This window comes from Spea bombifrons, chromosome 1 (genome assembly GCF_027358695.1).
Source record: "Spea bombifrons isolate aSpeBom1 chromosome 1, aSpeBom1.2.pri, whole genome shotgun sequence".
NCBI lineage: Eukaryota > Metazoa > Chordata > Amphibia > Anura > Pelobatidae > Spea > Spea bombifrons.
The window spans coordinates 1,247,268-1,257,917 of NC_071087.1; the positions used below are offsets into that span (position 1 = coordinate 1,247,268).

At 51.9% G+C, this 10,650-nt stretch overlaps 2 protein-coding genes across 3 annotated transcripts; both read right to left on the reverse strand.

The window, feature by feature from the left end:
• Positions 1 to 908: 908 nt before the first annotated feature.
• LOC128468351 (probable N-acetyltransferase CML1) lies at positions 909 to 2,072 on the reverse strand. Its single transcript, XM_053450044.1, has 2 exons — positions 1,989 to 2,072; positions 909 to 1,721 (listed from the first exon to the last, which is right to left on the reverse strand). The coding sequence occupies exon 2, from the start codon at positions 1,714 to 1,716 to the stop codon at positions 1,045 to 1,047; it is 672 nt and encodes a 223-aa protein (XP_053306019.1). The 5' UTR covers positions 1,717 to 1,721; positions 1,989 to 2,072; the 3' UTR covers positions 909 to 1,044.
• Positions 2,073 to 5,931: 3,859 nt separating this feature from the next.
• LOC128477077 (probable N-acetyltransferase camello) lies at positions 5,932 to 7,656 on the reverse strand. 2 transcript variants are annotated; one of them, XM_053458048.1, is made up of 2 exons: positions 7,520 to 7,656; positions 5,932 to 6,752 (listed from the first exon to the last, which is right to left on the reverse strand). In XM_053458048.1, the coding sequence occupies exon 2, from the start codon at positions 6,745 to 6,747 to the stop codon at positions 6,082 to 6,084; it is 666 nt and encodes a 221-aa protein (XP_053314023.1). In that variant the 5' UTR covers positions 6,748 to 6,752; positions 7,520 to 7,656; the 3' UTR covers positions 5,932 to 6,081. The 2 variants fall into 2 exon arrangements, with proteins under 2 accessions (XP_053314023.1, XP_053314024.1); XM_053458049.1 differs by lacking the exon at positions 7,520 to 7,656 and adding an exon at positions 7,094 to 7,216.
• Positions 7,657 to 10,650: the final 2,994 nt, after the last annotated feature.

The following is a 10,650-nucleotide window of genomic DNA, read 5'->3' on the forward strand; positions in this document are numbered from 1 at the left end:
GGGACCTCAGGTTCCCCCTCTCCCCCAAGAGCGACTTCTCCCTTCAGGACAATAATTCCCCGCAATCCGTCGGCAATATCCCCGAGCAAAGTAAAGGGATATCGCTATCCAAGACGAGTCTTTAGGTAAAACAAGAGGGGAACTGATTTATTTTAGACACAGACGGCTGGATATATCCACACATTAACATAAAAGAAGATATTGGGGTACAAACCGCCCCCTTAATCTGCCTCCCAGAGACAACAGGGGCAGTAACGGGATTAACAATACAGAAGGACACAGACGCCACTAAGGAACACACATTGTCTCGATTATATTATCTCCCAGACCTTAGTGTGCTGTGTAAAAGGTTAAGAAATTAAATACATTTTTATTAATAACACAAAAGGATAACGTGGCCCTCTTTACCAGGGGCCCATAGTCTGTAGGAAGGAGGCTGGCACTCAGTCCCCTCCAGGAGCCCCTTGGCACAGAGGCTTCCGTGACATTTCTCCCCCAGAGAAGACTTGGGGAGACGAGTTCTGCGGAGGCTGATGGTACCCAGAACGAGAGCTCCTGGTAATGTTTGGGGTATCTGCCTGTCGGTAACCCGACGGCTGGCAGGATGGTTATGTTTATGGTTACAATGTGCTGGTTCAAGATGTTTAATAAAGCTGTGGCCAATGCCCTTACCCACAAAACCCGTGTCATTTTATCTTTGGGTGGGGATGAGGGCTTGAGCCATGCATGGTTGTGGTGGCTTGGGGTCCCCCCCCCCGCTCCAGTCAATTGGGAGACACTGCAGACTCGGTGGTCTTGGGACTCCTGCCACCCCCCCGGTATCCAACCCTTTTTTCCAACCAAAATACATATTTCTAATATTTTCTCTAAAGAAGAATCAGAAGAAGAATCTGAAGAAAAAAATGGATTGTTTATTAGATTTTTTCTTTATTTTTCATTTTGTTTTCTTTTTCTGTAATAAAGATTGTGAAAAATTACTAAACAAACCCCCCCCCCCCAAACACCAAAACATCTTTATTCAGAGAGCGTACAGGTTCCAGAATGTCACCTGTTTTGGGGGAAATCATATCGGTAACACAGGACATGGAAGTCAATGAACTTCGCTATGATGTACGGCGGGTAATAGGTGCGAGTTTTGCGGAAACCCATCTTCTCGTACAGCCACTGAGCGTCGGTCTGAGCGAAAGACGTCTCCAGGTCGATGGCGTCTGCGCCCGCCTTCCGCGCGTAGTCGATAACCGTCCTGCACAAGGCTTTGGCGATGCCCTTCCCCCGATGGCTCTTGGCGATCGACATTCTCCTGAGCTCCACGATTTTCTCACTGCTGGGGATTGAAGAAGGGACAGCGGCCACGATACCCACCACCTCCCCGGCGGACTCTGCCACCCAAAAACAACACCCGTCCCTCTCCAAGTAATACTTCCTAATGTCCAGCATGTCCCCCGACAAGCACTCCTCGACGTAGGACGTGTACACATATCGAGTGCAGAACCACAGGGTGACCAACGAGACGACCGCACTCAGCACGGACAGGGGAACCGAGCCGGTGATCCAGAAGGAGAGCAGGGACAAGACCAGCACGGAGATCCAGATCCGCGGGAGACCGGCGATGTGACTGAAGGCACCGGGGGCGTGCTCGATAATCCCCCGCGAAAAGAGCTCCCGGGCCTTCCCGCCATCCGAGTCCTCGAAGAGCCGTATGCTGTAATCCGACATGGCGGCTCCTTTAACGAGAGACAACATGAGAGCTAATACTCTGCGGGCTCTGCTGGCTCTTGTAGTCAGAGCTCTATGTGACGTCTGATTAGAAGACGCCCCCCGATTATACCACGAGGGGCATTTCTCACAGTATTTGCTCTGAAAAAACCTCGTCTTATAATCGAGAAAAAATATTTGTTGCATCCCGCCCAACAGTCCCGGTTTCAGAAGGAGTCCTGATTTTTCCATGTTTCTGTTACGGCTCAATAAATAAAAATACATAAACTCACCGGGGGGGGGGGTAACCGGATAACTCAGCGCAGGCGCCGTGTAATTCGCCGGCTGGGATTTCCTTAAAAAAGGCGCCACGTCACCTGGATCTGGGGATAAAAGATGTAGGAATAGAAACGTCAGAAAATAACCATCCGTGGGGTCCCTCAGAATCTTAGATCCCAACTAAGGAGCAGGAGACTCCAGACCCAACTTCCTGTCCTCACTTCCTGTCCTCACTTCCTGTCCTCACTTCCTGCCCCAACTTCCTGTCCTCACTTCCTGCCCCAACTTCCTGTCCCAACTTCCTGCCCTCACTTCCTGCCCTCACTTCCTGCCCATTCAGAATGTCCTCCTTTTTAGGCCTTATCCATTCCTCTCCCTGTTGCCCCCCAGCCCTCTTGTCTCGTGTTATTTGCCCCCTCTCCTGGGGCATGTCCTGATATCGGATTCCCGCTTCTGCCCCGAGACCCTCTGAGACCCCCTTACTAAAACATAGTAACCCTTTAATGAAGGTTCCCCAAACGCTTATAATACCGGTCGTCATGGAAACCCTCACTTGTCATTATTTAAAGATACACTTACTGGAATCACCTGCATTCAAGCAAAGATATCAACCATAACATACTGGGGGCAAAAGCACCAACTGGGAGTCTTATATACATATCTGGGAACTCTCCGGGTTTGACCTGGAGATTGCCGGGTGAAGCACCGAATCCTCCGGGTCGTGGGAGCGAGGTCTTGACACGCCCCGCTCCCCGCCCATTTTCCCTTTAAATGGGGGTGTTTCCGCTCCCTCTGACATCACGGGATCGCCCACTGGGGAAATTCCCAGGTATGCTCATATATGATCCCGGGGGGGGGGGTAGGAAGGAGTTGGACAGAGTGACCCCGGGAATCTGCCCCGTCACCCTGAGATTGGGGCAAAACACAGAGCGTTCCCGGGTCTGATGACTCTGTTGTCCCCAAACCAGCCCTGTCTGTAGATAAATATCCATTATACGCTGATGCCCCACGCAAGTCCGCTGCAAGACATATGTCAGCTTCACCTGCCCCCCCCTAAAAACTGCCCCCGACACCCACCTGGCGTGACCCTGTCGCATATCCTCACTTTAGATGAACTTTACACAGGTGATGAATCCTCTCTATATATATTTACTGGTCTCACTATCTGCCCGGTCACTTTACCCCAGAACATTCACCCCGGGGCAATTAGCAAAATCTTCTCACTGCGTCTATAAAGCAAAGTCTACGCTGCAGTCTTGTGATTAACAGACCTTTGTGCCGAGGATCATGGGAGATGTAGTTTAACAGCATGATGTCTGCTGTCTTTATAAATAAAGTTATCCCGAGCTAAAAACCCCATTGTTTGCAGGTAATTATAATCCTGTTATATAGCGCCACGGATATATAATATATATAGTATATGTCAATCAATAACATAGCTCCCATGCGTCCTGGTTTTCTTGGAACAGTCCTGATTTTCTAAAAACATTACATGTAACAATAATAATAATAATAATAATAATATAAAACTAACCAACCCCGGGCTGGTCTCGGGCCAGGTGCAGCAGTTTTACTGCCAGGGAACGTCCTCTGTGTCCTGCAGGTCCATTCACCCAGTAATTTTACTGACGGGGAGGAAAAAATTGCTTAAAGCCTATAATAAGCCCGAGGGGGGGGCAATAACTTTCATGGTATTTTTCCATACGCTGATTCTATCGGGAGAGCTACAGACAGGGCAGGGTTAAAGGGATTTGTGGGCCTGGATCCAAAAATAGGCAAAAGCGAGCACCCCCCCCCCCCCTTCTTGTTTAATCCTCTGACCCCCTAATGTGAGATTCCGGGCTCTTCTCGTAACTTTTCTCCTCCTTAGAAATACATTTGTCTCCCGTCCTTCGTCCCTTTATGTATTTAAATGTCTCTCCCCATCACTCACTCCTCCCATCCCCCTCTCTTCTCTCCCCATCACTCGCTCTTCCCATCCCCCCTCTTCTCTCCCCATCACTCACTCCTCCTATCCCACTCTCCCCATTACTCACTCCTCCCATCCCCCCCTCCCTGCTCTTTTCTCTCCCCATCTCTCTCCCTTCTCCCATCCTCGCCCTCTTCTCTCCCCATCTCTCTCACTCCTCCCATCCTCGCTCTCTTCTCTCCCCATCTCTCACTCCTCCCATCCTCGCTCTCTTCTCTCCCCATCTCTCTCCCTCCTCCCATCCTCGCTCTGTTCTCTCTCCATCTCTCTCCCTCCTCCCATTCTCGCTCTCTTCTCTCCCCATCTCTCTCCCTCCTCCCATCCTCACTCTCTTCTCTCCCCATCTCTCTCCCTCCTCCCATCCTCGCTCTCTTCTCTCCCCATCCCTCTCACTCCTCCCATCCTCGCTCTCTTCTCTCCCTCCTCCCATCCTTGCTCTCTTCTCTTCCCATCTCTCTCCTCCCATCACCGCTCTCTTTTCTCACCATCTCTCTTCTCTCCCCATCTCTCTCTCTCCTCCCATCCCCGCTCTCTCTCCTCTCCCCAAGCCAGACACATTGAAATCCATCAGTCTTTATCCTGCACACAACTCCCTATTTTAGTCGCCTCCTCTGAATATGGATATCTTGTGTAGATGGGGTCTCCAGAACTGCCCCCCCCGATACTTCAGACGAGGTCTCCTTATTTCTGCCACTAATGCCCCCTGCTTTACACCCGTCACCTGACTAGCTTTTTCCGACCCTTTTTTGCGTTTCCTGCTTACCTTTAAGTCCTCGGAAATAATCACTCCCAAGAACGTCACCCCCAAATGCGTAATCTTACATTTATCAACGTAAAAAACCACCCGCGGCCGCCGCTCTCTACCATCGCTTCACAGAGCTCAGAACTCGACAATTTCTCATAATTCTCATTATTTCTCACCAGAACTTTCACAGCGCGACTCGCTTTATTAAACAAAAGTCATTAAAAGACGAATAAATTCCAAGAATTATCACAATTCTTGAAAACTTTTATAAATAAAAAAAAAAAAAAAACAGGCATATATATATACCCCCCCACACACATTATATATATAGATATATATATATACAGTACACACACACATAATATATAAACATACATACATTTATTCACACATTCACACAGTATACCAACACACATACATAATAATATATATACATATATGCATAAATACATTTATTCACACACACATATCCTCACACCCCTATACATTCATTTACACCCCCCCTATACATTCATTTACACGCACCCCTATACATTCATTTACACACACCCCTATATATTCATTTACACACACCCCAATACATTCATTTACACACACCCCTATACATTCACACCCCTATACATTCACACACACCCCAATACATTCATTTACACACACCCCTATACATTCACACGCACCCCTATACATTCATTTACACGCACCCCTATACATTCATTTACACACACCCCTATATATTCATTTACACACACCCCAATACATTCATTTACACACACCCCTATACATTCACACCCCTATACATTCACACACACCCCAATACATTCATTTACACACACCCCTATACATTCACACACACCCCTATACATTCATTTACACACACCCCAATACATTCATTTACACACACACACATATACATATATTGAATCACACGCTTACGCTGCGACAGCTCCGGCCTTGGGCTTCCGTCTCCTCCAGAAGTTTCTTGCGGGTTTGAAGAAGATTCTGGTTTATACCTTTTGCCCTTTGAGATGATCCGACCGCCCCGCCTCCCATCACACTCAATCATTAACCCTTACTCTGCGGAAGGTCAGCCACCTTTATGCAGCACTAAGACGACCCCCCCCCCCCATACACAGAGGCTGCTCCGAGTATCAGTGATACCTGCCAAGTGTCCCGATTCGGGGACCTGAAAGGTTTCTTAGCAGCCAGAGAAGAAGAATTTTATAAAACACGGGAATGAGTGCGATTTGTGGGAATCCGAGTATTTAATGACAATTTAAATACTACTTTTTAACAAAGAAAAAAAGGAAAATAGAAAAGAGTGCAATGATCGGTCGACGGGATTGGTCCGTTGGGGCCGCCGGGAGACAGTTCCTTTCGGGCCGGGCGGAAGGCCTCAGCTGGCCGGCAGGACGTCGTAGCGATACTTTGAGATGGTGAAGTTGACCAGCTTGCCGTAGACGGTGGGCAGCACGACCTCCACGTACTTGGTGAAGCCGGCGCTCTCGTACATCCTCTGCGCCTCGCTCTGCACCACCAGGGTGTTGAGGACCACAGAGCGGTAGCCGTTTTGCCGGGCGAACCCGATGACCTCTCGGCACAGGGCCTTGGCGATCCCCAGCCCTCTGAAGTCCTTCCTCACGGACATTCGCTTCAGGACCAGCTCGCCGTCCTTCTCCTCGGACGGCTTGGCCGCCACAATCCCGACGACGCTGTCCTCCGCTTCCACCACCCAGAAGCGCGAGCCCTCGCTCTCCATGTACGTCTTCCGGATGTCCCGGAGATCCTCCTTCAAGCAGCGCTCGATGTACACGTTCCAGACATGGCCCAGAGCCTGGCGGCCCAGGGCCAGGGCCAGCGTGACGGCCATAATGGGCAAGATGAGCGACTTGGAGCTGCACATCAGAGACAGGAACATGCAGGTCAGGACGAAGACCACCCACGGCTGCTTGAGGACGTGGAGGCAGACGCCGGGGACGTATTCGCTCATCCCGCCGGAGAACAGATCCCGCACCGCCTCGTAGTCCGAGTCCCGGTACGCTCGGATCTTATAATCCGCCATGATCGCTGCCAAAAGAGAGCAAACGGAAAAGTCAGGCCACAACCGTTAAATGCAGGGTGGGGCGGTAGATAAATGGAGCAGCCTCCCGGAAGAGGTGGTAGAGGGTAATACAGTGAGGGGATTAAACATGCATGGGATAGACATACGGCTCCTGAAGGCGAGACCGACGACTGATTAAGGTTTGAGTCTTTCCCTTGGTGTATAACTTCTGCCCCTCTCTGTCGCTCATGGGGTTAATTTATTGCACAGGGCAAGATCAAGAAATGATGGTGTGTGAGGACAGATTGCAAGCTCTTGGGGGCAGCTTCCTTTACACAGCACTGCATGTAATTACACAGCGACTCACACTCAGCGGAGCACGACCGCCCCGTACAATGGGAGGTGTGTGCAGGTCACCCCAGTGCATTACTCCGGGGGCCGGCAGGGGCAGGTAGCGTTACTCCGGGGGGGGCCGGCAGGGGCAGGTAGCGTTACTCCGGGGGGGGCCGGCAGGGGCAGGTAGCGTTACTCCGGGGGGGCCGGCAGGGGCAGGTAGCGTTACTCAGGGGGAGCCGGCAGGGGCAGGTAGCGTTACTCAGGGGGGGCCGGCAGGGGCAGGTAGCGTTACTCCGGGGGGGCCGGCAGGGGCAGGTAGCGTTACTCCGGGGGGGCCGGCAGGGGCAGGTAGCGTTACTCCGGGGGGCCGACAGGTAGGGGGAATTCTTCTGGGGGGTAACTTCAAACATTCTCACACACGCTAAACCCCTGCGACCTCCCGAGCAGCCTCTCTCACCTCTACATCACAGGAACCCGCAACCGAGCCGGCGCCGCAGAAATACGTCACACACTCAGCACAGGCTCGGGAATCCCCGGCAGACATATTTAGTGAGGGCAGGCGGCAGCAAACGGGCTGGCTGGAAAAGGTCAGTATCGGCATGGGGAGAAGCTATGGGGTATGTGAGGGTCGATTAGGAGTGAGAGGGGGGTGTGTGAGGGTAGGGGTGAGATTGTGGTATGTGAGGGTAGGGGTGAGAGGGGGTATGTGAGGGTAGGAGTGAGAGGGGGGTATGTGAGAGGAGGTATATGAGAGGGGGTATGTGAGAGGAGGTATATGAGAGGGGGTGTGTGAGGGTAGGGGTGAGAGGGGGTGTGTGAGGGTAGGGGTGAGAGGGGGTGTGTGAGGGTAGGGGTGAGAGGGGGTGTGTGAGGGTAGGGGTGAGAGGGGGTGTGTGAGGGTAGGGGTGAGAGGGGGTATGTGAGGGTACGTGTGAGAGGGGGTGTGTGAGGGTAGGGGTGAGAGGGGGTATGTGAGGGTAGGGGTGAGGGTAGGGGTGAGAGGGGGTGTGTGAGGGTAGGAGTGAGACGGGGTATGTGAGGGTAGGGGTGAGAGGGGGTGTGTGAGGGTAGGAGTGAGAGGGGGTATGTGAGAGGAGGTATATGAGAGGGGGTATGTGAGGGTACGTGTGAGAGGGGGTGTGTGAGGGTAGGTGTGAGAGGGGGTGTGTGAGGGTAGGGGTGAGAGGGGGTGTGTGAGGGTAGGAGTGAGAGGGGGTGTATGAGGGTAGATGTGAGACGGGGTGTGAGAGGGGGTGTGAGAGGGGGTGTGTGAGGGTAGGGGTGAGAGGGGGTATGTGAGGGTACGTGTGAGAGGGGGTGTGTGAGGGTAGGGGTGAGAGGGGGTATGTGAGGGTAGGGGTGAGGGTAGGGGTGAGAGGGGGTGTGTGAGGGTAGGAGTGAGACGGGGTATGTGAGGGTAGGGGTGAGAGGGGGTATGTGAGGGTAGGAGTGAGAGGGGGTATGTGAGAGGAGGTATATGAGAGGGGGTGTGTGAGGGTAGGTGTGAGAGGGGGTGTGTGAGGGTAGGTGTGAGAGGGGGTGTGTGAGGGTAGGGGTGAGAGGGGGTGTGTGAGGGTAGGAGTGAGAGGGGGTGTATGAGGGTAGATGTGAGACGGGGTGTGAGAGGGGGTGTGAGAGGGGGTGTGTGAGGGTAGGGGTGAGACGGGGTATGTGAGGGTATACAGGATGGGCAGATTCTCAAGGCAAGGAACAAGTTATTTAAAAAAGTGCAGTCCCAGGGTTTTTACCTCAAAGTCGGCAAATTCCCGGGGTTTTTACCCCAGTCTCGGGGTGAATCTGCAGATTCTCAGGGTTTTTACCCCAGTCTCAGGGTGAAATCTTCTCTGATTTATTGATATCTGAGAGTCCAGATTGGTGCTTTACTCCCTGCTATATCACAGCTGGAATCTCTGCTTGAACACAGGTGACTCCATTCTGAATATCTTCACCTCCTGACCCGTCATGGTTTGGATAAGGAAAGCGCAGCACCTTCTAATGTAGTGTATGGGCATATCTCCGAGTCAACACCCCAATCCTCCGGGTCTTGACAGGCCCCACTCCCTGCCCATTTCCCCTTTAAATGGGGGTGTTTCCCGTGATTTCAACGGGACCGCCTCCTGACATCAGCGGAAACGCCCCAGACGTACTGCAAGGGCAGTCTCGGGTAGGCGGAGCCCAGAAGTTCCCAGGTATGTGTTTGGGGCCACGTCAGCACATTCTCTGTTCTTCTGTACCCGGCCCATTAAGCAGCGGTAGCCCAGGGGCCCGATCACCCAGGAGGGCCATCTACCCCCTCACTTTGGCAGCAAGAGGACTGCCACCTCCGGGTGAAACGCCACTTTGCCGGGTCACAGCACCCCTACTTCCCAACCACTTTCCCTCCAAAAACCGTGCCGTCCACACCCCCGTGATCTGACCACACCCTCTTGATCTGACCACACCCCCGTGATCTAACCATCACGCTCACAACCATGCTGTATCTGACTGCTGTATTGCCCACCATTTAAAGAGTATGCCCGCTGCCTTCCCCTTTTCTCTGTCTCACCCTTCTCCCATCTCCCTCTCTTTCCTCCTCCCTTACCTTCCCTTGTTCTCTCTCTCCTGTTTTCCGCCCTCCCTGTTTCTCTCACACTCCCATTTTCTCCTTCCATTCACTCCCTCCCTACTTTCTTCCTTTCTCTCTCACTTCCCCTTTCTTTTCTCTCCATCCACTCTCTTCACCTTCCATTCTCTTCCTCTCGTGACTCTCCCAACCCTCTCTCCCTTGTCTCCCCCTCCTCTCTCCACTCTCTCCCTCCTTCTCTCCCATATCCATCCATTGCTTACCATCTCCTACCCAATTCTTCTTACCAGACACCCTTTCCATTTCCTCGCCCCACCTCAGGCTACCATATTGGGAACAGATAGCTCCACCCACTTGGTTATGAGGGCTGCCATTGGCTCCTCATCGTTCCTGGGTCTGTGTGTGTGGATGGGGAGAGCGGGGAGGACGTGGGGAAACCTGGCTCCCCTCCTCGGGCCATTGGACGATTTTCGCCGTGGGACATGCTGAGAGGGAAAGGGACCAATCAGAGTGAAGCATGCAGCAAGTGACCACATAGGCTTCCATTATGTGATTTAGATGGAATCTCAGTAAGTTTCAGGCGAAGCTTTAATACGTTTATTGTTATCACTTGACTTGCAAGAATACACAATGCCAGCATTTTTATTATTCTGACTCTATAAACCAAAAAAGAAACTCCCCCTCCCACGAGCGTCAGCTCTTCTGTTCAGATCCAGCCTGGAAGAACATGCGCCGTACTCCCCGCCATCACAGTCGGAAATCTACTCCAATGCTGACGTTATGCTTAATATTTTCTCATCAGCGGGCACCCGCCAGCTAATACGGGCCCTCGGTAACGGTGGACCAGTCAGCAGGGGCATTCATTTGCTTGCTTTGGTGATTGTGCCCCTTTTTTGCTACATTTCACCAAAACACCTCTTAATACGTAACCACCGTAGAGATCTGACAGCTTGGTGTCAGCACAGTGATAAATAAGAGAAATCTGTTAAAAAAAACAATTCGGAAACTAGAAGCGCCTCTAGATA

What these genes read in the sequence shown, in the direction of transcription:
- LOC128468351 (XM_053450044.1), bottom strand. Translation starts at nt 1,716, where the DNA reads ATGTCGGATTACAGCATACGGCTCTTCGAGGACTCGGATGGCGGGAAG.
- LOC128477077 (XM_053458048.1), bottom strand. Translation starts at nt 6,747, where the DNA reads ATGGCGGATTATAAGATCCGAGCGTACCGGGACTCGGACTACGAGGCG.